General features: G+C 41.6%; 12 protein-coding genes across 12 annotated transcripts; 6 read left to right on the forward strand and 6 right to left on the reverse strand. All coding sequences in view use genetic code 12, as the record gives it.

Moving 5' to 3' along the window:
- Positions 1–232: 232 nt before the first annotated feature.
- PICST_29648 (predicted protein) lies at positions 233–2,557 on the forward strand (the record flags this gene model as incomplete). Its single annotated transcript, XM_001382349.1, has 1 exon — positions 233–2,557. The coding sequence occupies one exon, from the start codon at positions 233–235 to the stop codon at positions 2,555–2,557; it is 2,325 nt and encodes a 774-aa protein (XP_001382386.2).
- Positions 2,558–2,882: 325 nt separating this feature from the next.
- On the forward strand, positions 2,883–4,485 carry PICST_29649 (protein kinase; the record flags this gene model as incomplete). Its single annotated transcript, XM_001382350.1, has 2 exons — positions 2,883–2,903; positions 2,968–4,485. The coding sequence occupies 2 exons, from the start codon at positions 2,883–2,885 to the stop codon at positions 4,483–4,485; spliced, it is 1,539 nt and encodes a 512-aa protein (XP_001382387.2).
- A 158-nt stretch (positions 4,486–4,643) lies between these two features.
- On the reverse strand, positions 4,644–5,832 carry PICST_87915 (predicted protein; the record flags this gene model as incomplete). Its single annotated transcript, XM_001382882.1, has 1 exon — positions 4,644–5,832. The coding sequence occupies one exon, from the start codon at positions 5,830–5,832 to the stop codon at positions 4,675–4,677; it is 1,158 nt and encodes a 385-aa protein (XP_001382919.2).
- A 547-nt stretch (positions 5,833–6,379) lies between these two features.
- On the reverse strand, positions 6,380–8,203 carry PICST_34942 (regulatory protein; the record flags this gene model as incomplete). The annotated part of the gene is made up of 4 exons (XM_001382883.1): positions 6,380–6,777; positions 6,806–6,809; positions 6,929–7,069; positions 7,331–8,203. 4 exons carry the CDS (start codon positions 8,201–8,203, stop codon positions 6,380–6,382), a joined length of 1,416 nt encoding a protein of 471 aa, XP_001382920.2.
- Positions 8,204–10,997: 2,794 nt separating this feature from the next.
- On the reverse strand, positions 10,998–12,119 carry PICST_41404 (predicted protein; the record flags this gene model as incomplete). Its single annotated transcript, XM_001382884.1, has 1 exon — positions 10,998–12,119. A coding segment is annotated over one exon (1,122 nt), but the record flags the coding sequence as incomplete, so codon positions are not given.
- Positions 12,120–14,318: 2,199 nt separating this feature from the next.
- PICST_42242 (predicted protein) lies at positions 14,319–14,969 on the forward strand (the record flags this gene model as incomplete). Its single annotated transcript, XM_001382351.1, has 2 exons — positions 14,319–14,425; positions 14,531–14,969. The coding sequence occupies 2 exons, from the start codon at positions 14,319–14,321 to the stop codon at positions 14,967–14,969; spliced, it is 546 nt and encodes a 181-aa protein (XP_001382388.2).
- A 259-nt stretch (positions 14,970–15,228) lies between these two features.
- On the reverse strand, positions 15,229–16,973 carry ADH1 (alcohol dehydrogenase). Its single transcript, XM_001382885.1, has one exon. The coding sequence runs from the start codon at positions 16,371–16,373 to the stop codon at positions 15,327–15,329; it is 1,047 nt and encodes a 348-aa protein (XP_001382922.1). The 5' UTR covers positions 16,374–16,973; the 3' UTR covers positions 15,229–15,326.
- Positions 16,974–17,836: 863 nt separating this feature from the next.
- On the reverse strand, positions 17,837–19,501 carry GPI10 (glycosyl phosphatidylinositol (GPI) synthesis; the record flags this gene model as incomplete). Its single annotated transcript, XM_001382886.1, has 1 exon — positions 17,837–19,501. The coding sequence occupies one exon, from the start codon at positions 19,499–19,501 to the stop codon at positions 17,837–17,839; it is 1,665 nt and encodes a 554-aa protein (XP_001382923.2).
- A 426-nt stretch (positions 19,502–19,927) lies between these two features.
- PICST_56126 (predicted protein) lies at positions 19,928–22,162 on the forward strand (the record flags this gene model as incomplete). The annotated part of the gene is made up of 1 exon (XM_001382352.1): positions 19,928–22,162. One exon carries the CDS (start codon positions 19,928–19,930, stop codon positions 22,160–22,162), a length of 2,235 nt encoding a protein of 744 aa, XP_001382389.2.
- A 363-nt stretch (positions 22,163–22,525) lies between these two features.
- Positions 22,526–23,617, forward strand: OST3 (Oligosaccharyltransferase, gamma subunit). The gene has a single exon (XM_001382353.1). The coding sequence runs from the start codon at positions 22,533–22,535 to the stop codon at positions 23,568–23,570; it is 1,038 nt and encodes a 345-aa protein (XP_001382390.2). The 5' UTR covers positions 22,526–22,532; the 3' UTR covers positions 23,571–23,617.
- Positions 23,618–23,740: 123 nt separating this feature from the next.
- On the reverse strand, positions 23,741–24,070 carry PICST_54968 (predicted protein; the record flags this gene model as incomplete). The annotated part of the gene is made up of 1 exon (XM_001382887.1): positions 23,741–24,070. One exon carries the CDS (start codon positions 24,068–24,070, stop codon positions 23,741–23,743), a length of 330 nt encoding a protein of 109 aa, XP_001382924.2.
- Positions 24,071–24,628: 558 nt separating this feature from the next.
- Positions 24,629–26,926, forward strand: PICST_55443 (predicted protein; the record flags this gene model as incomplete). Its single annotated transcript, XM_001382354.1, has 3 exons — positions 24,629–24,734; positions 24,864–26,328; positions 26,431–26,926. Coding segments are annotated over 3 exons (2,067 nt in total), but the record flags the coding sequence as incomplete, so codon positions are not given.
- Between the last annotated feature and the right edge of the window lie 266 nt (positions 26,927–27,192).

Here is a 27,192-nt window from a genome sequence, read left to right on the forward strand (position 1 = left end):
GCACCAGTTCTCCATACTTTAGATCTTACTGAAATTTGAACTGATCCGTGCGAATATTTCAAATAACAACTCTTCTTAACTAGCACCACCGTTTCTAAAGACGACTCAGTCTTACCACAACAGATTCATATTGAACCGCCGCCGACTCAATTTCCATTTGCATAAAAGGCTGGTTTCAGATTTCATCCATTATTCATTTCAATTCTCATTTAATCAACATTTCATCTATTTAATGGGCATAGACTACATCAACGCCAACTTCACAGGTCTCGACGACTTGGCGTCTGTCTCTTCGAAACTAGACCATCTCAACAAGCTCCGTCATTCCATCAAGAATGCTGTAGACGTGAAAGTTGGCGATACTGAATCTGCATCAACCTCTTCGTTCTCTGTAGACTCTGAAAAATTGAACCTGTCCATTGACAAGATCATTTCCGTGTTGGACTATTCACTGGAAACCACTGATTTGGCCGATGCGCTTGCCAACATCGACGCCTTGATTCTCGAGTTTGGTTCTCTTGACTTTCTCACGAAATTGCGGAACCAATTGGCAGAAAAGATATCCGTTCAGAAGTCGATCAAGTTGCTTCATGAAGCTAATGATGTCCACCAACAGCTTACTTCGGCATTATCGATAACTGAACTCGCAGACATTGCCAAAAAGGTCAAGCTATCAATCCCCGTGGACGATCCTGTTTCAGATCAGTTGTTGGAGATCTTGAATACTAAAGTAGAAATGTTGGTAAGTGAAAAGAGAAACTCTATACAACCTAAATTTTCAAAGCTACTCCACGATTCTAACTGGTTACAGTCGAATTCGGATATAAGCACTATTCCCTCAGCTACTCTCAACGCTATCAATAGATACGTGAATGATTTGGTCGATTTGCAATCGATCTTAGACCCTCCACTGTATCCTTCGACATGGTGGGCCCTTGATATCTTGTTAGAGCCAATAATAACCAGGTTCAACTACCATTTCAACACTCCGCACATGGAGACTAATAAGATATCCAAGCCCGAATGGGCTCTTGACTTCATCGAGAAGTTCCTCTCGGATAACTTAGCTCTTTTGAACTTGGTTGTAGAACATATCTTCAAGTTGTGCCACAGAATAGCGACATTTGAAATCATCACGACGTTGTTGAACCCATTGCGAGAAAAGATCTTGTCGTCTATCAAGGTTTTGAATGCCAACATCGACAAATATCTGGAACAGCCTGTGAACCTCGAAAAGAGCGGAAGACTTTTGTCCCATCTCATTTTTGAGTTATCATCCTTCGATCAAAGACTTCGTAATATTTACAAATACAATCCGTACATAGAGAATCTTGCCCAGGCTCCTTCCAAGAAGTGGACTGGTCTTACCGGAGATGTTATGTTACGCGGGAACGACGAAAGTTTGGCTGTGACGAACTGGTTGAACTTTGAGAAACAGTTGGCCAACAAAAGATTCAATAGTGAAATTCTCAACTCTGACGATGCGTTCAGGATTGATTTCGATTACCAAGGCTCTTTCGATGAAGACGACAGTGAAGTGGTAAAGAATGTTATCAAACCAACCTATTCAGCATATGCCATCGTAAAGTTGTTCGACAACCTCAGTAGTCATTTCCAGACGTTGAGTATTGTTAAATACCAATTGAAGTATGTATCGTCGATTCAGCTTGATTTGCTAGACAAATATTTTGAGAGATTAGACAAGATGCGTAAAGAGTTTAACAACAGCTTTAACCAGAAAGCTATGTTGAACCTTATCCCTGGTGGTCTCAACGAAAAGAATGTAAGAGAGGTGAATACCGATACTGTCAAGCTTGGAATGGCCAATCTTCAGACAATCTCGGAACTCTTCTGTCTGGCCAAGTTCATCAGCAATGCCTTGGAACAATGGAGTGAAGAGTTGATCTTCATTCAACTATGGGAAGCTTTCAAGAGCGTCTCTAAAGATGCTGGACTCAGCATATTTGATGGAACTATCAGACAGTACGATTCACTTGTAGAGAAGCTGTTGGTATTGTACGAGGAGTTCTTCCGAAAAGAAATCAGAACTTCTTTGAAAAACTATGTCAATTCCAGCCAATGGAATATTTCTTCCAATGAAGCACCCGAAGTTCCCCAGGAATTGATCGTTTTGGGTAATAACCTACTCACATACTTGGACTATGTAAAACGTACCATGTCAAAGTTGGACTACTTCCTTGTTTCAGACCGGGTGGTGTCGTTGATCTCCATTATCTTGACAGAATACATTGTTACCAACAACCAGTTCAGCAAGGATGGAGCTGCACAATTGAAATTTGATTTTGAGTATATCGTCAGTGAGTTGAGAGATAGTTTATATCTTGAAGGGGATAAAACTGAGCTTTCTAATAGTCTGAACCATGATTTCTTGCGTTTGAGCCAATCGGTGGAATTCCTCTCAAAACTTGATGCTGCTACTGCCAAACAGTACCAGAGAAAACAGGAACAGTTCCAAGAATTGAGAGACCAGTTTGCGGACGGATTGGAAGCATTGTCCAATCATAACATAGGTGACTTGCTCTTGAGAATCGTATAATCTTTAGGTATGTAAATATAGTTGTAACAAACGAGCAAATATATATCGGCACGCAATCGTTACGAATGAATAGTTACCAGAATACACCATAAATCCATATATAGCACACTTGTATTAACATAACTAATCAGTCTATTACGTGAAATAGTTTAGTAGGAATTATTGATCCATAATTTCGCAACCAAAATTTCGCATCTGTTCATCTAATGTGATACTCGCTAGATGCGCGTTTTATCAATATTTACTTTTCAGATTAATTTCGATGTACTCTTTCTTCATCGCTATTCCACCGATCCGGACCTTACAGCTACGAAACTATTCCAATATGTCGCTTCAACGAAAAAGGGTACGTCATTTGTATGGAGTGCAATTTTCAGATCAGAATTCCGACTACTAACATAATTTTTCAGGCTCTTGATGAGAATCTCCAAAATAGCCAGAATATCAATGAGAAGTCCACTAAAGACGACAATATACTCACGAAAAAGCCGGTTTTCCGCTACGAAAACATCGCCAGGTTCTACAACGCTGAGCCAGGAGAGCCCCATATCAACATTCCGCGTAAACCATCTGCTATAGTGATTGGAAGAAGCAGTTCCTGTGATATCAAAATCGTTGGAGGTGACGTTTCTTCGAAGCATTGCCAGCTAACCATAACGAATAATAACCAGAGAGAATATCTCTACATAGTAGACATTAGTTCAAATGGCTTATATGTGAATGACGAAAAACTCGGCAAGGGTCCTCCTGGGGTATTGCTAAGAAGTGGTGATAAGATCAGCTTTGCCAAAACTGGAGGCTCGTATATAGTCCGATACATGGCCGATATCGTCAGTAGTGAACAGTCAAAGACTTACAAGAAGACATTCTTTGAAGATTACATTATAGGAAATCAATTGGGATCGGGTCATTATGCTGTAGTGAAAGAAGCAAGGGATAGATCGACAGGAGACGTAGTAGCAGTGAAGATATTCCATCCCAACAAGCAGGCTACTTCAAATTGGCTGCAAGAGGAGGCAAAGTTGCAACAGGAGATGAATTTATTGTTGTCTATAGATCACCCAAATATTGTGAGATTCATTTCTCACTATATTGAGCCCATTAACCAACATTCTGTTGCTACGTATTTGGTGCTAGAGAAGATGAACTCGGGAGAATTGTTTCAACGAATCATCAATAAGGGCAAACTCCGCGAAAATGAAACCAAGGCATTCTTCAAGCAGCTCTTGTCTGGACTTAGCTACTTGCACGAAAACAACATCATCCATCGTGATATCAAACCTGAAAACATCTTGTTGGATATCACTCCTAGAACATCTAAGAACCAGAAACAGACCGGCCCCTGGGACGAAAAAGAATATGATGTGAGAGTCAAGATTGCCGACTTCGGTCTTGCCAAGTTCATTGGCGAATTGAAGTTCACCAATACCTTATGTGGAACACCAGCATACGTAGCTCCAGAAGTGCTAAAGAACGACAGAAACTACTCTACTAAAGTGGACATGTGGCTGACTGGAGTTTTGTTGTATGTCTGCTTATGTGGGTTCCCTCCATTCAGCGACGAGTTGGGACCTCCGTCGATGAAGGAACAGATTTTGAATGGAATCTTTGCATTTTTCTCTCCATATTGGGATGATATAGATGATGTCGTGTTGGACCTTATCTCGAGCTTGTTGGCCGTAGATGTAGGAGACCGTTTTGATGTCAAACAAACACTAGCTCACGAGTGGTTCGCCGATGGCCAAAAAGATGTGACTGATGTTACCGACGACTCGGCAGGTGCTCTGTATTTTGATAGCATCCAAAGTATCCCATCGAAGAAACTAATAGTTCGTTCTAATTCACAGCCTCAAGCCATGAGTATACGAGATCGATTTCTTTCTGATATGAATCTTATTTCAGATACAGAACGGTCGTCTATACTATAACTACAATAGAATATAGTGGTATGTATATCAATAATCACGTCCACTAAGGTACAGAAATTGTACTATGTTGTTATTGTAATACGATCTGCATTCACTTATACATACTTATAGTCCAAATATAAATTATATTTCTATGCGGTGTTACATCATAACTGTATCATTGTTTGCAATTCATTATATATATACAATTCATAACTTCGAAGGCAACAGACTGATATCCGAGCTTCTGGTTCTATAGAACACTTCCAACAAAGATTCATTGACTTTCATTGCTTCCGCCATTTCTGGTGGTATACGCGACATCTGAGAAGAATTGGATTTGAGCTTTTGAATCTGGGTCAGAATAGAATTCAAATTTGATAAGACCTCATACGCCAGCTTATAGTCCAGCAATTTCAAGTACGCGTCGAACTGGCCAATGCTACAGCTTACATCATTAGCAGCTTCGACTCCTAGCCGAAACCACTCTATAGCTTTGTCGTAGTTCTGAAACACATTCATCTCAAGAAATCCAAGCGACGCAAAACTTTCCTTCAAGCCTCTTCCAGCACTGATCTGCCAATGATACTTTGACACTTGGGGATCTATAGTGGTATATAACTGGCCCAAATAGTAGTGTGACTGAATAGTAAATTTGTCTAGTTCTCCGACAGCAATACTCTTTTCAAAGTATTTCTTAGCTAGATGTAGATCTGGTCTAGGAGTAATGTATGTGAAGTAGTACAAGCCCAAATTGGCGTATACCTGACTGGCAAGAATGGTGTCTGGTTCCAAATCAACAAATTGGAGCCAGTATTGGGCAGCTTGCTCATAGTACTTTTGTTTGAAAGCCAAGTCTCCAGCCAATTTGAATACCAAGGGCTGTTGGAGTTCTGTGAGATTCTTGACTAACTTGGTAGCATAGTCGTAATCCTCTTTACTTACCTTTTCGCCATCGACTCGCTTACCAATAGTCTCAAATGCCAATATAGCTATGGCGTCGTTATCACCGAATTCGGCTGCTTGTTCTACAAGTTCATTTTCTAAGGCCACAAGGTTTTTATTTATGGAGTTAGTGGTTGTTCTTATCGCAGTTAAAACAGACTTGAGCTTCATGAGATCTATTGCCTTGACAAACTTAGGCAATCTTATCTCTTCGGGTGTATCTAAATGTTTGTAGATCAGCTGCAATACTGGTATAGTCTTGGAGTAACTTAGCCTGACATCGTTATCAAATAGAATGCGATTGAGAGTTCTTTTTTTCGGGAGGATCAGAAGCAAATCCGGTCTGGGTTTTAAAGAACTAGCTGTAGAATTGTATCGCACTTTCACAAGAGTCTGAGACCCTCTGGAAGTCCATTTAATCATACTCTGAAGAATATATTGGTTGCTAAATCAGATTTTTCAAAAATGTGTAGGAATATATGGTCGCACGACATTTGCGACATTCCAATAACCTGTGCACCATTCCTTATAAATTAATTTGAGAAGTACCTATACCAACAGATAAGAATGGATATTTGCAAATATATACTGTTAATGTTCATAAATGCGTTCTACAATTGCTTGCATGCTCAAAGAATGTATATTATGTAACACATATAAATAGGGAAACCTGCCGGGACGTAGAATGGAAAAGGCACTTTTGGGTGCAAATTAACAATTTAAATTAAAGAGGGAGTATTGGATTTTGGGTATTAATGCTGTAGTTGAATCGCTGAATGACAAACAAAATGAGGCTATAAATGATGGGACCATAAAAATTGGCCCCTATCCTCCGGACGGGCTTCCTTTAGTGAAAGTTAAGTTCAGTTTTTCATGTTGAAGAACTCCTTGTTTTTTAATCTCGCATAAGTCAGTCGTTAGAACCAGAAACAGTTGAAGTTTTCGGTTAGAAAAGTGGTAAGCTAGTAGCTCAGTGGCTGCCAAAGTCTATAAAGCTATCGACGTTGCTGGAAGTGCCACCACTAGTAGCATTATTGTTATTGTTACTGCTATTATTGTTACCAGCAGCATTTCCACCATTAGGAGCACCATCAAAAGCTCCACCCAAAGGAGTTTCACCGTTGGAAGCCAAATCCCCACCAAGTCCAAATTCGAAGTCATGCGACGATGGAAACGTTTGTATTGAGTCCAAGAAATCGTTGTGGTTATTGTTCTGGTGTGTATAGGCATGAATAGAGATAGTGTTACTATTAACACCATTAGAATGGCCTTGGGAGTTCATGGAGGGGCTGTTCTCGTGGTTTAACATATTGGAAGGAGTCTGACCGCCATCTCCACTAAGTGTAGTGAAGAAGTCGGGGGTGTTTGCTGTGTTGAAAACGTCGTAACCATCAACAGAACTGGTTTCAGGTATATTGCTATGGGAGTTATGCTGTGGTATGGAATGACGCGAATATATTCTATGTGGTGTATTCGCGCTAGAATTGAACGTGGAGGTATGTGGCTGGTATTGAGGCACCAGCTGGAGCAGATGGTGTTGTTGTAAGGCAGGAGTATGAGAGCTCGAGTTCTTGACATTGATTTGATTACTGTTGGTACTACCTATGGAGTTAGGAGAAGTGTCAGAGTTGAAATCGGCCAACGGGCTGAATCCAGACATCTGGGCATTTCTCAAATGACTGCCGTTGCTGATAGAACCAGAGGAAGATTGTGGAAATGGCAATGGTGTATTGGATCTGTTGGTATTAGTAGGAGCCAAAGATGAGGTTTCATCCCAGAGCAAATCTTCCGTACTGAAGAAATCATGATTATTATTATTGATTTTAGTAGTATTGATATTGCTGGTATTGTTGGTATTATTGATGTTGGAATTTCTGCTTGTATTGTCTTCTTGGAATGGTTGTTGGAATGATGGTGTTACCGAGGTCGGGAATTGTGAGTAGGTCAGGTTATTGTTGTCAGCTATAAACGAGTTCAAGTACTGCAAAGAGCTCTTGATTCCGACCAACACGTGAGGAATGGACGTACCTCCTTCTGAAGTGTAAGCCTGACTGACTTGTTGACCTTCGCTGAAATCGTCACAGATGGACCACTGGTTAGCTTGTGAGTTGATTCCGTTGAAGAAGTACACCGAAAACTTGGGCTGGTGAGTCAAACTAACACGAAGCTCGCTGTTCTCTTTGGTGATATTATTATCGAGCAAAGAACAGGTAGCAACAGAAGATATAGGATAAAATATGCGGAAGAGGATCTTGGAGTTGTTGGAGATGGCCAGGAAGAAATAGTTAATTTCGCAATTTTTCTTAGACAAAATCACTAGCAAATCTACACTGGTCATTACCGAGTTAATCGTGAAGGGCGACAAGTTGATGAGGTTGTTACGGAGCAGTCTTTCGTCATGGTAACCTGACTTAATCCTCTGCCAGGAGCCTACACTAAGTGAAGTGCAGTCAACAAAGCAGTACTTTTCGTTGATCTCGATGGGAATAGCCTGGTTTCCATAGTTGGGGTGGATAGGGCTTATATTGCTGATGCTATTGGAACGGGACGAGTGAATGCTTGAACCTCCAGTCTGCAAACGGTTCAACCGTTCAAATTTCCGGAGTTTGGCTCTACGGTTCTGAAACCAGATCCGAACGGCCTTTTCGGACATGTTCGTCTTGCTGGAGATATCTTTCCGTTGCTCTGTGGAAGGGTTGGGGTTTTTTTCAAATTCCTGGAGCAAGAAATCGAGAGCCTCACCAGATGCTCTAGTCCTCTTGTTGGAGGTTGTGCTGTTTTCATCCGAAGACATGATGGGGACGAAAGCACTTGGTCAGAGGGGGGAATGTAGTATCAACAACTGAGGAGTTGAAGGTACCTGAAGGGTGGTATGCGGTGGAAAACGGGAATATAGACTGGACAATTTATGTAAAAAAGACAAAAGACAAAAATCTTATGTCGTACAAAAAGATGTACTGGATGATTCAAAGGGTGGTGTGCAGACGGCGGAACGGAAACAGAAACGAGACACGGCAGTAGAGAAAGCTTAACTGCTATGGCGATTCGATAATTTCGTAGCCTGATTCAAGAGTGCTGTACTACTGTAAAGCTGAGCTGTGTTATAGACTGGCGAAACTGGTATAGCAAATGGTGGGGAATGACAAACAGATATATATGTGAAAAAAATTCTAGTCTGAAAAAGAAAGAAATAAAACTACAACTTAGGTGCAAACATGATAAGCACAGAGCCGAGGGGGAAATACTACAACACAAACCCAACCAGGCCAGGAGGCCGAAATTCATATCTTGCTGGAGCCAGTGATATTTTTTGCATTGAGCAGGAGGGGGTGACACTATCGGCTACAAGCTTGGGAGCTTACATTAGCTGGTGTGAAAAAATCTAGTCATCTCCGTTACAGGTGTTTTTTCAGCGAGATGCAAACACCAGCTTTTTTCGTCTTAACTATAGGCGATTTTTTTCAGCAGATCGTAAATTTTGAAAAAAAAGTTCATCAAGAAAAAATCTGCAGAAAATAATAGTGAAAAAAGAAAAATACTTTAACTGGCAAAAAATATCGCCAGATGGTGGTTGAAAAAATTCTCACAAATCCGGACCACCTGGCTATAGGATGATGTACAGGTGTCAGTGCAGTTGCTGCGTTTGTGTGATGCTGTCGTAGAAGTTGTAACCTTCCAAACTGGTCAACCTGGTGGCCAGTCACAGACACCACGTCAGAATGCAAAAAATTAACTTTTGGCCTGCAGGCGCAATGCTATTTCCAGCCTATAGCGGCTAGGCTGTACCTTCGCTCTTCCTTTTGTGGTCCCTATATTCTTCAAGGTATAGACATAGTATTGCTATTACACTAGTATTACCAATTACTAGTGACGTACTTTTGCCCTGCTGTGCTGTAAATCTCTCACTGTTCTAATTTGACTTGTTCTACGAAACTTACTGAACTACTCTGACTATGCAACCATTCTACCAGATGAGCCTTGAACGACCCCGACTGTACCATCTTATATACACTATAGTGTACTCCATGTACTATCTGTACGAGAGTCAACTTCGAGTCGGCTCTGACATGCATGTCTGATACCGATAAGCACGACACTGAAAGCTAATCCTGAACTACTCCTGTCCGGAGCTTGACTGGAGTGGTGGTGTCTTGCCCAATCTGGCAGTCACATCGACCATATGCTGTCTCCGGTTTGAAATTCCAATGTCTCAACTGCACCAAGTGACGTGGAGCAAAACTTTAATCTGCGCTTTAGGTGATCAAGGGATCTGGCTCTCCAGCATCCCTGTTCGGGATAACTCTACACATGCCTATGACTATAGAAAAATTTTCCATATTATTTTGAAATATTTTCTCCTTGAACTTCTCCCCCTAACTTAGGCACTCCAAGATTGTTGGAGTCATTGTCCCTACAGGAATCTCATGTTATAGGGGCGAGAATAAGGTTTGGGCCTGACTGATTCATGTTTCCAGAATTCTACATTGCGACTATCTGGCATTGCCTGTCTACCCTGTGTGAATAAAATTTTTCACTCCCCAGCTTTTTACCGATTGCAATTAATCCGCTCCGCTTTTTTCATTCCATGGAAATCCCCTGAAATCAATTGACTCTATGAAAATTTTGCAACTGAAACTGGAATTCACCCAATGCCTCTGTCAAACTGCGTCTGTCAAATCCTATCAGTGCCGGCTGTTCCTTTTCGGCGTTCTGCTGCACAAACAAGTCTGGGGCAGCCATCACTAGTCACAAACTTTGTCCCGATTGTGAACTAAAAGGAACCGGACACACCTCAAATTTCTCTATCTTTGTCTTACATGCATATTTTCCTGCAGATACTCTAGCCGGTATAGGTCGCCGGTTTTTTTCTCCACCATGAAAAATTTTCAACTCCGTTTCTCCTTGTGTTAATGGAATAGTCAAACTAACCAGGACTGCAGACCCTCCTACATATGTATGGAACTTTTGTGGGCTTAACCCAGGGAACAATGGAACGTTTGTCAATAATACTAACCTTAAATGCATTTTAGCCATCGGTACCTCGTATCTAACTAGACTCCTCTGCCTCTCTGCCTGCAAGCGATTGTTCTGATTCGGTGTTCTCCGCATTGAGAGTCACACTTGCCCCAATAATCGGCCAAATACTTCTACACTCGTATCATATATCGTCTAGATGATATTCATCCATTTCAATTGTAATTGGTCAAACCTTATCGCAATTGTTGGGCCAATTCCCCCTTATCTTGACTACGCCTTCACCGGCCAGCTTTCCTCTTATCTACGCTTTAACTGAAATTCCTTGTTCTATTCTGTATTTTTACTACTCTGGTAATTGCTATTCTGTAATTTTTCTTGCAGCCTCGAATTCTCGACGTATTTTTGAATCTCCGACGCTTCCATGTAGAGAATGGCCGGTTGTATTCTCTATGTAATCAATCGTAACACTTTATTTTTTGTCGCTGCAACAGAAGCCCATATCCAACCTTCCAACTTCACAACCTTTATCCGTCGTCTCCAATGGAAATATAAACTCCGCCTCAATTAGAAAGATGCCACGAGAATTCTCAGTTGCGTCTCCAACTCTTCTATTATAACAAGAACTCTTCGATGTCTACCTCATCGACAAACTCCAAGCAATAACGCACTTCTCTCCATTGCTTAGTCATTGGTTCCTTCCATGCCCTAAATTCTGTTAGCAAATTTTGAATAAGTTGGATGTTGCAAATATTATTTACTCCAACTAAGTCCTGAATTAGGCAACGGAAATTCCAAGGCAATGCATATAGATTTGTATCACTAGTATCGTCTCTAATTCTGATCTGCAACTCGCTATTATGCACTAGGTTCGTCGTCTCCAACGTATACCTTAATGCTAATTCGTATACTTCCTGGTCACCGTATATCTTGCAGTGTCCGCCATCATTAGTGCTTCCCATGCACTTGTCTCCAAGCTCTTTAAGAAAACCGTAATCGTTGAAATGTCCCATGTTCTTCATCATGACGATAATTTTGAACAATGAGACGATGAAAGAAGGTACACCAGTAGATGTAGGACCGACGTATATGCCCCTAAAGATATTCGGGTGGTTAACATGCAGCGCCAAAGTTGAAGAAATAGGAATGAATTGGTCGTTAATCGATCCTACGAACGTAATTTTAACGTTATTCTTTACCAAAGTGCCAAGAGATTCCTGAAGCTGCAAGGAAAGCTTACTGGTTGGTTTCTGCAACTCAAACAATTCCGCGATGATACTATTTTCAAACGCAGAATATGCTCTTATAACCAACTTCAGATCCATGCCTCCATACGGTCCCGCGGTGATTCCCGACATGCTTAATAAGCCGAGCTTCTGCTTCTTGCGTAAAATCGACCTCTTTAAGATCTCGGCCAACAAGTTTATAGCTACTGGCGTTCCCTGTCCATGGCTTACGACAAATACGAAGTCGGCAGCACTGAGTAAATCATGCCAATTTTTCAAAAGATGTAGTAACTTATCAACTCTTTCGTTGATCTTACCTTCACCTTCTAAAGCTATTGACTGAACGTCGTAATCTTCGCTACGGTAATTGGGGTTGTTCTGTTCAAGCCAGCATCTAATGGCTTTGGAAGCTTCATTAATGTACCGAATCGAATTGCCTGTAGATTGCCCAATCAAGGTACGAACTAATTTTATAGGTAGAAATCCATGAATGCCAATGATGACGACTTTTCGGATCTTGAGAGCTTTTCGCTTGGCTATGTGGTCTGGCTTGTTTGTGTACAAATGTCTTTCGCTGGACTTAGCCCCATAGAGTAGATTTTCTATGTACAATCGCAATTTAGTTCTTAGAGTAATTGTACGGAGGTTTTCAGCGATTGTCGGCACTATTAACTTCTCTGTAGAATGAGCAACAAGCTGTAAATTTCTCTCCTGAACCTCATTTGGGAATAATGGCCGTTTCTTAGCCTTGTATTTGACAGGCTGAGCTTCAGTTATAGTGCCACAGACTGATAATTCCATTTCTCGTACACCTCCACTGTTGTCGAGACCAATATTAGAACATTTGATAGCATAGTGAGAGGGAGATTCTTTCGAATTTTCAATGGCGTTTTTAGCAAGTTTGTATAATTCTGAATTGTGGGGACCATGTCCCTCATCGTCGTCATCTTCGTCACTTGGGGTCTGTGTGCCCCACCAAGTAGACGGCCAGCTAATCCAACTGTAGAGGGCGTTGGTATTGTCTGTATGCAGAGGTTGTGAAATTAAGGGGGTTGATTCATCTACCTGGTTGTTGACTTCACAAGCTTGAGTTGACGTTGACGCAGCTACAAAATCATTATCTTCTACAACCGAGCCTCTGTTGTAGACATATGAAACAACTGAACTGACTCGCCTGTATTGTAACGACCAGTCTACCCATACTTCTTGAGTCTGAACAGGAGCTTCCTCAGCATGAGCTTCAAGTTCAGGCGAAGAATGTATGGCCGAGTCGTTGGATTCCGTTTTTGGAGAAACTGTTAATGCAAGAGACTGAGTCTTTGTATGGGATGAATTTTGAGTTGAATTCTGCATGTTCAGACTACCGTTCCGATTCAATAAGTTCAAATTCAGATTTTCTACTACTTCGCCTACTTCACTCACTTCATTTAATGGTTGTATTATGCCTTCACTTGTTGCTTTGCTTTCATTATTTGAATTTTTGTCCACGTTCTGGGCTTTCTGGTTCTCTACCTTTTCTACATTGCTTTCAGCTGTCAGGTTTTCAGCTCTTGACCAGAACCACCAGCTGGAGACGACCTTGGTCTCTGTCGCTATTTCTACTTCGTTGGAGTTTCGTACGAAATCATTTTCATTCTCTTCTGATAAGGTCTCAGAAATTGTGGTCAATGGCTTGGTGTTGCCGTCTGTGGAAGAAGAAGCATCTACGCTTTTATCTGTGGCATTTGGCCCTTCCACCAAAGATAAAGACTGCAGTTTAGATATTCCTTCTGACAATGACTTATTTGTGTCTGATGCTATTGTCGAATCCTTATTGTCAATAGTGGCAACATCTTGATTCTCTTTGGAATTATTATTGTTATTATTACTATTGTTAGTGTTGCTAGATCTTAGCAGTAGTATTGATAGAGACATTCTTCATCACGTAGAGAAGATTGAGGGATGGGATGTTATGCTGTTGTTGCAATTGGTGTGAATACTGCTACTTTTTTGTACTGTTATTGTTCTCTTTATGGTCTCTATGTATAATTTATGTGAAGTGTAGCTTGTATATATGTTTAGAGGCAATTGAGACTGCGTTACTGATTCCAGAGAGAATGTAACGATTATGCCGAGAGATCGTATGAGTGTATTCCGAAGTTCACTATGGGAGAAGAAGGATTATTGGGGTTTGCTTTGTTAAGAAGCGATAATGATGGAAGACTCAGTAAATAAAAAGATAGTCTTGTGGTAAGCGCGATAAGATCAGATGGTACTGCGGATAAAATGGAACGGTTGGTGGGAATTCTGAAGCTACAAATAGTGAGAGATTAGTGAGAAATTAGTGAGAAATAAGTAGTAGTTGAGGAAGTTGTGAGAAAGGAATAACGTGTGACTTGATTGTATATGAAGAGACAGGGGATTAGTGGTATAAAATTCAAAATTGTTATCTGGAAGAATGAATTGAGGAAGCATTTATAGTATACGATCTATATCATCCTATCTATTCTCCTTGCTCTCTCAGCTATTTGTATCATATAGGATTCTTTACTTTCTCGCTATTCTTTCGAAGGCTGTCGCCATTTTTCGCAACTCGAATCACTATTTTTCCCCAAAAATCCTCCCTAACATCCTCACTATTATTCTCTGTCTGTTTTTCTTCATATTTATCTTATCTCATCGTCTCCACATTTCACAAATCACATCACCAACATTCTTTTTATCGTCAACATGAGCTGGACTGACATTATACTCCAACAGCTCAATATCAGGGACGAAGTTCAGGACAAGGAGTCGCCTTATTTCCATGCTTTCACAGTACTAAGCAACCAGCTTCAGTCTCAGAAGTTACTCACTGAACAATTCACAACTAACCAAACGAGTTCGTCACCGTCTCCTTCGCCGTCTTTGATCACAGATTCATCCTCCAAGATCGACAGAAGTAATCATACAAGTCAGTCGGAGATTGGAGCGTCGGAGTTACTCCATTGGTCTGTGATATCCCGTGAGAATCATAGACTCAAACAGGAAAACACCGATCTAATAGCTTCGCTCAACCAATCGGCCATTAACCTTGAAAAAGCGGAAATGGCCCTTTCCTCAGAGATAAAGACAAAGAAATCACTAGAAAAAATGCTAGCAAGACTGAATACCAAGATCGACAATTTGGGCCATGAGCTCAAGGAAAAGGATAAAGCCATAGAAATCATCAACGACGAAATTCTTCTCCACCAAATCCAGACCAATGTGCTAAACGATAAGGTGGCAGAGTTATCGCGACAAAACGAAGTCCTTGTCCAAAGACTAATGACACGAGCTCAGGTAGAAGCCGAAAAGCTCAACGATGCTAATGAAAAAGTTCTGAAAAAGCCGCCTAATTGATAGCCTCTTAAAGTTTGCTTTTTCCTAGAAAATTTCTTAGAAAACGTTCACCATCTTTACTTCACGGTGAGAACTAATCTTAAGGATATAACTACAGTATTAGAGTGCATTGGTTAGGTGGGGCATGGCGTCTACGACATCTCAATTGTTGCCCCAGCGGCGTTAAATAGTTCCCAGATCCTAACTCCTTTTGGTTGCTTGAGGGGAAATGCAACCTTTGGACAGGACGCAACTTTTTTGCACCCATATATAAACAGGTCAATTTTTCTAACGTACATTATTCGTAAATTAGCACTAGTTAAAAGGTAAATAAAACACGAGGTGGAATAGAACAAAGCACTATCTAGCACGGCTTGTTTACTTGGAGGTGTCAACAACGTATCTACCAATGACCTTTCCGGCTTCCATCAACTCGTAGACCTTAGGTAATTCCGACAAGCCGACGACCTTGATAGGACACTTGATCAAGCCTCTTGTGAAGAAGTCAATGGCTTCAGCAGAGTCAGCTCTGTTACCGACATAAGAACCTCTGATGGAGATGGACTTGACAACGGCATCGAACACTGGAGCAACAACCTTGGCACCGGCTGGTAAACCAACCAACACTACGGTACCGGTGGATCTGACGTATTGACAGGATTGGGCAATGGCCTTTTCAGAGACAGATACATTGATGGCAGCATGTGGGCCACCGTCAGTGGCAGTCTGGATGTCCTTGACAATGTCCTTGGAGACAGTGAAGTCCACGTAGGCTTCGGCACCCAATGACTTGACAAATTCACCCTTTTCTTCACCACCGTCAATTGCAATGACTCTGAAACCCATGGCCTTGGCATATTGGATAGCAAGAGAACCCAATCCACCACCAGCACCGGAAATACATACCCAGTTACCTGGTTGGATTTGAGCGGTCTTCAAAGCCTTGTAGACGGTGATACCAGCACATAAGATAGGAGCAGCCTGGGCCAAGTCAGTACCCTTGGGGAGTCTGGCAGCCTGTACGGCATCAGCAGTAGCGTATTGTTGGAATGAACCGTCATGTGTGTAACCAGATAAATCGGCTTTAGCACAGTTTGGCTCGTCGGAGTGCTGGCAGAATTCACAGTTCAAACAAGAACCGTTCAACCACTTGATACCAGCGTAGTCACCGAGTTCCCAGCCCGTGACGTTGGAACCAATTCCGACAACAACACCAGCACCTTCGTGGCCACCAACCAATGGCAACTTAGTGTCCAATGGCCAGTCTCCCTTCCAAGCGTGCAAGTCAGTGTGACAGACACCGGAGTACTTGACGTTGATCAAGATTTCGTTGGGCTTAGGAGTGGGCACGGGAATGTCCTTGTAGAGCAATGGACCTCCGTTGGATTCAAAGACAACAGCCTTTTGAGTGGTAGGAACAGACATGATAATTTGGATGGATCGCAGCACTTATGCAATTGGGTGCAATATGTGGAGCAAGTGAAATATGTATTAATGGGAAATTGCGAATGCAATTGAGTGATGAGTAGATGAAAGAAAGAAAGGAACAAACAAAGTCAAATCAACCAGCTGGTCAAAGGACTTTCGAGCCCCTTATATATACCTGGGGCTTCAGGCATCGTCCAGACGTAAAGGGAACAATCGCATCCAACCTGAAAAATTAAAAAATAGTGGAATAATATCCAGACACGGAATATGACCGAAATTCGACTTGCGCCGATGCTACACGCAATCACACATTATCGGATTCTGCCACCTCGTGACATGCTGGCCACTCCAGCAGTGATTTTCCTGGTTAAGCGCCAGGTAGCTGAACGGATCGTATGTTTTTTATTTTCTGTGTCTCTTGCAGATGAACCCGGATCTCATCCCCCCTTTCTTCGAATCTGGCTGTTCACGATGAGCTCTATCAAAATTCAGCATTAGACTGTGCTTCGGGCTGTAATTGGACAACATGGTGATGATGCTGAAACGAAGAATTTCTCGGTACGTGATAAACTGAGTCCCCGGTTTTTCCCTCGGATCCCACCCCTTTCCATGCTGTCCCATCATTCTTCCCCTAAATTCCTGACTGCTGCATCTATTCTCGGCCACTCCAGCTCTATTCCGGTGGGCATCGCTCGATTTCCGTGCATACTTTTCACTCCCTCATTTCGTGTACAATTTGAGCCACTGTATAATTGAGTTTGAATTGAGTCTAAAGCAGACCTGCGGGACTTTGGAACGCACCACGGCAACCCTGCTGGAAAAGCAGTGCAAGTATGAGCTCGATACAATTGGTTTGGAAGTCCACGGGAAAGTGAAAAATAGGACAATTCTTGATTATTGGCTATACCGGAACTGTGCCAACTCAATTGGGTCTGGGCCCCATTCCCATGGCAGCACTTCGATGGCAATCCCCTCATCTCAAAGCTCATCTCATCTCATACGGTGCTTTAACACCCCTGTAAAAGGTTTGTTCTCCCGGATTCCTCACCAGATGTGGAAAGCCGACCATGCACTCCGACCTGCTCATTGGACTTCCGGACTTCTGTAGGCAGCCCTCATGCACGGCTGCAGAAAATATGATGATTATTTTCTCAATCAGTTGATTATCCGCTGCTGTCTTAGTGACTTTCTTGATTGCACAATTACGACCATTTACGTCAGCTGAGTACGCCGATAAGTGGTGATTGGAGCATCTCTTTAGATACGTCTCAGCGCATATTCGTTTACAGATCAACTTGGCGGAACCGATTTAGGCATTAAGACCTAAGGTGATGATGCCCTTGCTTATGCAACGCAAATCGAATTCAGTCATATGCTTATAGTAATTGAGTTGGGTGCAATTAATTTTTTATTGAACTATTCTAACTAGGTCGGTGAAAATTTTCACAGTCACGATCATCCTATGAGCTCGTTTCTTCATCCACGTTGCAAAATACAATCACGTCGCCGCTGCGACGGCTGTCCCAGTGGAAGTAACTATTGAAGAATCTCTGACATTGTCTGTAATTGGAATCCTGGAGAAACTCAGTGATGAACTTTTCCTCGGTCTCAAACACAACCAAGTGACTGGGCCATTGGTACTTTGTGGCCGTAGTTGTTGTAGATGTAGTGTCCAAAGGAGGTAGGGTTTCTCGAAGAAATTTTACTCTATCATCGTAGTAATTATCCGACTCGTCTCTGTATTCTAAAATAGCCTTCTGATCACCGCTTGCAATATGTAAAGGAGGCTCACAGGTCAAGAACCACGTATTAGACTCAAGTGCGGGATCGTGTAGTTGACTCTGCCAAGGTGTGGAATGGCAGGGAGTTAAGAACCCGACCGATGAGGCTCTCGAGTCGTTCTTTATGTAGTCTATGACATCTATGACACCACGCTCGTGTATGCGAGTGAAGAAATACGAGATAGCCGTGTTGCCTATTATCATCAAGTTGACTGTATAGGCAAATTGTTTCGCAGTGAAAGTCTTCATCACTTGTTTAAATGAATATGAACAGATTACTAAGAATAATGGTTGCAATGGATAGATGAATCGGAATTCTTTGTGCTCGATCAAGGAGAATATCACCAACACCACTACGGAAACCTGCGTCAATATCAATTTGTAAGTCTGTAGCACAAACAAGGAATGCAAAAATAATGGTAAGTACAACATTAGGAATATGGGTATGGCCTGGAACAAATAAAAGTGCCATGGAGCAACACCGTAGAAAATGGAAAGCTTCTTAACCAAATTAAATTGTAAGAAGTTCCAAAGTGGAAATGTCAATTCACCGTAGAAAGCCCAGTCGAGTACACAATTGACTGCTAATATGGTAGTTAGCTCTAAAAGAGCCAAAAATAGTAACTTGACTATATCTAGAACATGTGATGCCCTAATTGTCCAGAGATAGTAGATTCCAAGATACATCCAGATGATGGCATTGGTTGGTCTAACTATACAACTAACTGCGCCAAAAGCAATACTGGTAAGAAACAGATCGTACTGGATATCAGACGTTGTATTCCATGGCCAGTACCGCAATGCAATTGTAGTTAGGGCTGTTTCGAAACTATTAGAAAATGCTCTAGTGCTGACATACCAATTGAAGGGGTTACCTACTGAAAGAAGGACGGTGATTCGAGCCAAACTTTCCTGTCCCGTGTACTCTCTGGTGAATAGGTACAAGTTCACCTCGCCTATGGACGCAATGAGGGCTCCGATAATTCTGGGAATGGCCCAGACTAGAAAATCGCTATCATTCAAACATTTGGCAATTTGGTACCCCACAGAATAAAGCAAAGGATGTATGGAAGACCGTAAGTGTTCTCGCCATTCCCAGGTGATGTAGCCGTATCCATACACATAGTTATACGCCGGTTCAAGCGCCTGATAGTACTCGTCAGCCTGGAAAAATGTTCGTATGGAAAGGGCATTAACTAGTCGAATTATGAAGAGTACTATGAATAAGGATAGAGTGGAAAGTTGGGGAGTAGGATCTGATGCGCCGTCGCCATCGGTTTCTGCTTCTGGACCCGGCGTTTCTGCAACTTCCTTCCTTCGCTTACGTGGTCCCTGATCTGACATTCTGACAAATGTCCTATTGCTTTTGTAACCGTTAAGTGTGTATGAATTAGCAATGGTTGGTTTGGAGTGAAAATCTCAAGATTGAATTTATTTATTATTTACGACTCTTTCCGCGCAATTGCGCATTTTCCTCTGCGCGAATGTGGAGCTTCTATTATGCAAAATAGTTCTCATAAAGATGCTAAGTAAATTTCAATACAATAATATTAAGGAAAAATGACTTTAGGCTAAGAGTTTTATGGCTCTGGTCAAGGCTTAATGATATCTAATTCCAACTTTCCAGTTTACATCTTTTTCTTGTCGAATTTCAGCTTATTTTGTCTAGAATCTTTGATCGTTCAACTTTCAACCTACCTCGGATATTCCTATTGATTATACTGTTCTCATCTTGATTCAATCACCTGTTCTCTCATTATTCTCAACTACATGAATGATCTCTCGCAATACCTCTATTTCATCGAACAATCGCATCTCAACCAGTCCGCTGGCCGCATCGAAGCCTCCAAAAAAGATGCCATCGCTGCTATCAAAATCCTAAACACTTTAGCAAAGACCCTCGCGAAAGAAGATAAGTGTTACAACATTGTTCAGCAATTGTCTCGCTACACACTTGCCTACTATGACCAGATCGACAAAGACGGTTTATCCTTATCGACCAAGATGGAATGGCTAGGCTCAAAAAGCTACATGCCGCTTATTAGCTTCTCGAGCTCTTTGAATTCGGCTGATTCCAAGTTCATAGCGATAAACGAAATGTACATCGATCCAGATTCGAATCTCGAGCAGGTCCCGGATAGACTCTCTGTTGGGTTCAAAAATGTGACTATTCAACCTTTTGGATCGACTTCTCATGATTTAACTGACTTGTACCAGGACTTGCTAGCCAATTGTTCGTTTGTATCTTCGGTGTTGTCTATTGTGGATTCACAGGCAAAGACATCGCTCAAATTGCAAGACTTGATAAGTCCTCATGGCCCCAGCAATAAGTATAAGATAGTATTCAACTTCAATGGGGCTAGGCGTGTGGTTTGTGTGGATAGTAGGTTGCCGTTTCCAAATGTAGATCGTAGTCTTTTTCTTTCATCATTTTCTGACCACAGTCTATACTGGCCAGCAATGGTGGAAAAGGCTTTCTTGAAAGTCATGGGTGAAGGCTATGCCTTCAGCGGCTCAAATATGGCTATGGACACATACCTACTCTCAGGCTGGATTCCTGAGATCATCCGTATCAGGAACAATATGCTCCCTCCTCAGTTCGAAACGCTCTGGAAATTGCTTCAAGAAGGTGAAGTTCTCTTGGGAGTTGGGACTGGTAAATTGAGTAACGAGCTTGCCAAGCAGTTGAATCTCATTTCGCATCATGATTATACAATGGTGTCAATGAATTCAGATGGATCAATAGTACTAAAGAATCCCTGGATAGAGCGGGAAAATATCAATACCAGATTCATTACCATCGACGAATTCACTCATGTTAAGTCCCTCTATGTGAACTGGAAAAACAATTTCCGTATGTGTTCAAAAGTCACATTTATACATCGTGGCTCTTCAAAATATTTCTTTGAGAATCCACAGTATTCCATAACAAACAAGTCTGATGAAATTCAAGACGTGTGGTTACTCCTTGAACGACACTTGCTGGGTGAGGACATTAGCATCAGACTAGGTGTATACAAGTCGGAAAATGGTGACAGAGTACTCATACCCAACCAGTTTGAATTCATCAATGCATCAGATAGAGATACCAACAATAGGCTATACCTTGTGAAGTTGAAGATTGAACCTCGAAAATCGTATACGGCAGTAGTGACAAGTAGTTCGGGCTGTACATTCACTTTGTCTTGCTTAAGTAATATCAATACCGACATCGTCAAAGCCAGATTTGCTAACCCTAATAGCTTACCAGTCCAAGAAGATGAATGGGATATTACAAATTCAGGTGGAAACTGGTCCTTCTCCAGCTTCATAAATAATCCACAGTATTCTATTGAAATAACTGCTGAGTCGAATCTTCAACTTGCACTTTTCAGTAATTCTCCAAAGACTGTAGTGAACTTTCATTTGTTTCATTCCGAAAAGGGTAGTATAAACATTCCACTCAGAACCTTTGATAAGAAGAAATTATTGCTACATGAAAACTACAACGAAGGCTATCAAATCTACCATTTCAGGAACTTGCAGCCAGGCTATTATAAACTTGTACTATCTACTTTTGATGTTGGAGTACGGGACGGCTATCAGTTGCTTGCTAACTTTAGTGAGGTGAGTAGTGTCAAGATTTCCAAGATTTGGAATCATCTTGGGCTATTTACAGAGAAGAGGCAGATCGAATGGAGTAACTCCAACAGGTTCAAACTCCATTTTTCAGTTGACAACTTCAAATCCAAGATGACGTTTCACATTCAACACAGAAATGGTGCAAATGAATATGAGTCTCTGTCTAGCTATAGACCTGGAATAAGAGCGTCTATATTCCACGCTCGAACCCAAGCTCCGATACAAATCAACGAAAACTGGAGTGAGAGCTTGTACGGTGTCTTTGTGGACTGCTTCTTGGAATGGCCGGGAGAATTCATTCTCTTGGTTGAAAGGTTCGAACAGGGCCCAGGTCGATGTACTGTTGAAATTGGATCCAGTACGAAGTTTTCTCTAACAACGTAATATAGAGAACGACAAATAGTAGTTTTCCAATATAAAATATTTATTATTATAACATTAATTTTTCGCAGCCATTTCTCAGAAATTGAATCACCAAAATTGTAAGTTAAAATTATTTTTTAAAATCTTTCTAGTAACTTCAAGTTGATCGAGGCCAAGTAGACAGTAATAGAACACAGCCTTCCTTGTTTAGGTGGATTTCATCTGTTTTAGGGATTTTGGCTTAGTTGTAAACTCTTGTACTGTTCACATATCCGACTCTCTCACGTGCGCATACTAGTGCGTCCCCGGAAATATAATTAGTACGTGTTGAATTTTTCAGACTTAACAATCGTCAGCCACTTCTTTCTTTATCTAAGTTTAAACCACGAAAATGAAGTCAGGACTCTTACGCATATGTCTCGTGGTGTCCACATTGGTCTCATTTGTTCTTGGTGCACTTTCCAATTCTCAATTGCAATCGTTGGTCAAGTCTCAAGGCAGAACCAAAGTGATTACTCTCACTGATGAAAACTACGAACAAATCCTCAATGGACCCAGAGACTACTACTTGGTCGTTTTGTTGACCTCAGAGGCTCCACAAATCAACTGTGTATTATGTAAAGAGTTCCGTCCGGAATTCGAATTGTTGGCCAACTCGTGGGTTCAGGATCATCCTGACGGGTTAACCAAGAAAGAGTTGGAAATCAATGACGAGGACCCTCCATCCATTTTGCCTAAGAACGTCTATTTCCTTCGTTCCGAGTTCATGGAATCACGTAGCTTCTTCCAGATCTTTGCCTTAAACTCGATTCCCAAAGTTTTCCTCTTTCCTCCATCGGAAAAGGCTGGCCCCAATAACTTCATTGGTGAAGTGAAAGAATACCAATTCTTCGCAGGTAGCCATAGCGAATTGCTCAAAGCTTGGGTTTCCGACCAGACAGGCCATAAACTCAACATCTACATCCCAACTGACTACTACCGTATTGGAATCAACGTCTTTAGTGTAGTTACGTTGGTTCTGTTATTGGTTAGAGTCAGAAAGCAAGTCGCTTCCGTAGTCACATCACGTGTATTGTGGAGTGGACTTTCCTTAATTGCTATCTTGTTATTGACTACCGGCTATATGTTCAACCAAATCCGAGGCGTTCCCTACCACAAGGAACATGAAAATGGCAAGATTGAGTACTTTATGCCAGGCCAGCAGAACCAGTTCGGTGTGGAAACCCAGATCGTGTCTTTTATCTACGGTATGCTCAGTTTGCTTGTCATAGTGTTGATCAAAAGAGTGCCAGAGATCAAAAGTTCGAGTGTATTCTTGACGGCTGTCATCTTTGTGAGTACCTTGATCTTTTTATTTTACAGTCTTTTACTTTCCATTTTCGGAGTCAAGGGTGTAGGTTTCCCATACAAACTCCTTGAGCTCTTCTAGTATACATGTCTATAGATATTCAAAATACTATACAATCATTGCTTCGTAAACGCCTTCATCTTTGTAGATTTGTAGCTCTGCCGCTCTTGATGCAGCTTCAATTATTTGGTGCTCCTTTTGTCAATATTAGCATAATGTTTTCACGGTTGTGGCCTCTATGCTTTAGATTATTATTGTAGTGATTCTTGCAACTTTTCGTTCATTTTCTCTATCCTGGTCTCAACCTTTCCGAGAGTCTTCATCGATGCCAATAACAGCCGGCGTAGCTCTTTGACACGGTTGAAATGGCTGGTCAATTCCTTGTCGTCTACAATATTTTGGTCTTCTAGTACTACCCGTTGGAAGCTGAGAAGTCTGTCCTCAATGATCTTTAGCCGAGTCAAAAGAATGAGCTGCGATTGATCGAGCTGTTCGAAGTTTTCGTTGAGATTATCTAGCGGACCCAGAAGAAGCGTGTGTGCTGTTACTTCGAGTGGATGAAGATCGTTTGGTTCTTCCATTATATATGAATACTGAAATATGTCTGAGAATAAAAATTGTCTGAAAAATACACGTCTTGGAGTTGATATTGATGAAATGACACTGAGACTTGTTATAGAATTATGGATTTCACTGCTGGATATTGACGAGGCACTGTTTATTTATATTATGGAAGATTTGTCTGATTTCCATGATTCCTTAGGGTCCGCTAGAGTCTGCAGAACTCCGCACACCCAGAAAATGCCCCATTTTCACTCCCATAGTTAAGAACTAGAGAATCACATTCTTCAAAGAATCATAAAAGAATTCGGCCGGCTTCTATCCCATAATAGTAAACTGCAACACATTACTTTACTTATCATAATGTTCCAGGATTGACCTCTAAACCATCAGTTTATCTCTAACAATGATATTCTTGTAAAATCACATGCTCCTTGGCACATGACCAATGACTAGAAGTATCAGGTAGCCTTATTTCACCTTGAATTCTTCTTTTTAATCTTGAATCCTTATGGTGTAACTGCAGTGAGTCCTCAGTTGTCGCCCTAATTGAACCGCTGTCGTCCTCATCGAAGTTCATGAGTTCTCCCAAACAGCCGGACCGTCTTCTCTACCGACAGACCCGGTCTGTCAAGGCTGGACAGGTAGAGCGATTCAAGATCCATTACACACCATATCAAGAAAGTGTCGGAATTGCTGGCAACAATTCTTTTACAGATTCAGGGTCAGGAACTACTACCAACACAGAATCAAAGAAGCTGAGAGCAAATTCTTATTCAAATTCTAGCGATATTACTGATGCTGCAATATTAGCACCCCCAGCTTCACTATGGGTGAAAATTAGAAACGTAGAAAACATCGCTATGCGAGCTGCGTTTTTGGCAGGTCCTCACATTTTGTATGTGGATTGTAGACTGGACGAATACGATCAAAACAAGAAGTGCTTTATCACGGCAGACCAGCCCGTGTACGAGCCGCAATTGCTCCCAGGACAGCTGTTCTACGCTCAGTTGTCGTGCCATACCATCAAAAATAGCTATAGTTGGGTTGTGGACGTGGTTTCTCAAATTATCTTCAATAATACCATAGATGTAGACTTTGAGATCATGATTGGTACTTCAAAGGCAATCCTCCACGATTGTTCAAATCCCGACAACAAGGTAGTGAATGCTGATAAGACTGGCACCTTTGTATCAACAGAGTTACTCAATGTATCCAACCAAGATACTTTCGATCTCTGGAATCTCCCTGTGCCTGATGCCACCAGACCGATCCACTTGGTGATTTTGACCCACGGATTGCACTCCAATGTTACGACCGATATGCTATATTTGAAGGAACAGATTGATAACCAGGATAATGGTAAAGACAATGTCGTTGTCAAGGGATATATGGGCAATATTGGTAAGACTGAGAGAGGTATCAAATACCTTGGAAGTAGAGTGGCTGAATTTGTTGTAGACCTCGTGACTAACAACGAATCATTCAACAATGGCAGAGTGACCAAGATCTCGTTTATAGGTCATTCCTTAGGAGGTTTGGTGCAAACATTTGCTATAGCATATTTGCAGGTGAACTTTCCCACGTTTTTTAGGACTATTCGTCCTATCAACTTCATCGCTCTCGCCTCTCCAATGTTGGGTATAGTTAACGAGAACCCGGTGTATATCAGGCTAGCACTTTTGGCGGGTGTTGTAGGAATAACTGGTCGCGACATGGGATTGAAGTTCGTGGAGGCCGATGGGAAACCATTGCTCCTTTTGCTTCCTTCAGGGCCAACTCATCAGGTATTGAAGCGTTTCGCAAGACGAACTGTCTATTCCAATGCTGTCAATGACGGAATAGTTCCAATGAGAACATCCTCGCTCCTATTTTTGGATTATAGAGGCATTCTTCAGATTGTAAATTCTCCACAAGCTACAACACCAGAACGAGCTGATGACCCAAAAACGACTATAGTGCCAACTTCGCTAATGATAGAAGAACAGGAAACTCCCGTACTCCTGCCAGTACAAGCTATGCTTTCATATTTGTTGCCTCAGAAACAGTCAAAGAAAGCTGACATTCAGAGATTTCAGACTAAGGAAGTTAGCGGTAGCACCAGTGGAGAAACACTCGATGTTTTCCCCACAGTTGGTGTATTGGAAACGGCAGCATCATTGATTTTGCCTCCATTACCTTCTCTCAAGTTCATCACCAATCCCGACGCTCGTGTAGATCCCATTGTTCACGATAAGGTGTATAGTGAAGACGATTTGCCACCATCAAATGACAGTGAGTCAGCGTTGCAGCAGACAGAAAATGCTGTGCAACAGAGCATTAGCCACAGATTAAGTATGGACCTTGTTTCATTTCCTGAGATCAGGAAGCGCTTGCTCAGTACAATAGACTATGATGTAGAGCACCTAGAAGAGGAGATAGCCAGAGAGTATCACAAGGACATGACCTGGCGTAAAGTCGTAGTCAAGCTCAAGGCTGATGCCCACAATAGCATCATTGTCAGACGAAGGTTTGCTAATGCCTATGGATGGCCAGTAATTGACCACTTGGTAAAGAACCATTTTGCAATTGAAGACGAAGAGCCAGAAGCAACCCAAGAGACAGGTACAGAAATAGAAATAAGTAAGCAAGAAGACGAAGAGGACGATCTTGGTCTTTCGACTATCGTCTCTCGAGATCTCATTACTCGTCAGAATAAGGAAATTGATCTGGTGAGTGTGGATGAGAATGAAATCTGCGAGCACCACTGGATCAACTCTAAAGACAGCAGTAACGCTCTATTTTCCGTAGGACCCACCGGAATGTTAGCAGAAGTTACAGAAATGGTTGGAAATATCCGTGATCAGATCTACAATTACGGTGTACAACAACCAAATCAAATCAAGGCGGATGGCGTGGAAGGAGTTGCATCGTTGGAAGTTAATGAAGTACAATTAGCAACACCAAGATCAACGGAATTCGATAGCACTGACGAATTAGGAATTGCAAAGAGAGTCATGGGTGGGTTTATTTAAAATGAGAATTTTCTGATACATAGTACAACGTAGTATATAGGTTTTTGATAGAATGTACAAGGTAACGAAATTTTGTCTATTGTATTTCTACTCCATAGGCTAATGTACAAAAGATACCCCTATTGGTA

The sequence above is a fragment of the Scheffersomyces stipitis genome, chromosome 2, assembly GCF_000209165.1.
Source record: "Scheffersomyces stipitis CBS 6054 chromosome 2, complete sequence".
In the NCBI taxonomy this organism is placed as follows: Eukaryota; Fungi; Ascomycota; class Pichiomycetes; order Serinales; family Debaryomycetaceae; genus Scheffersomyces; species Scheffersomyces stipitis.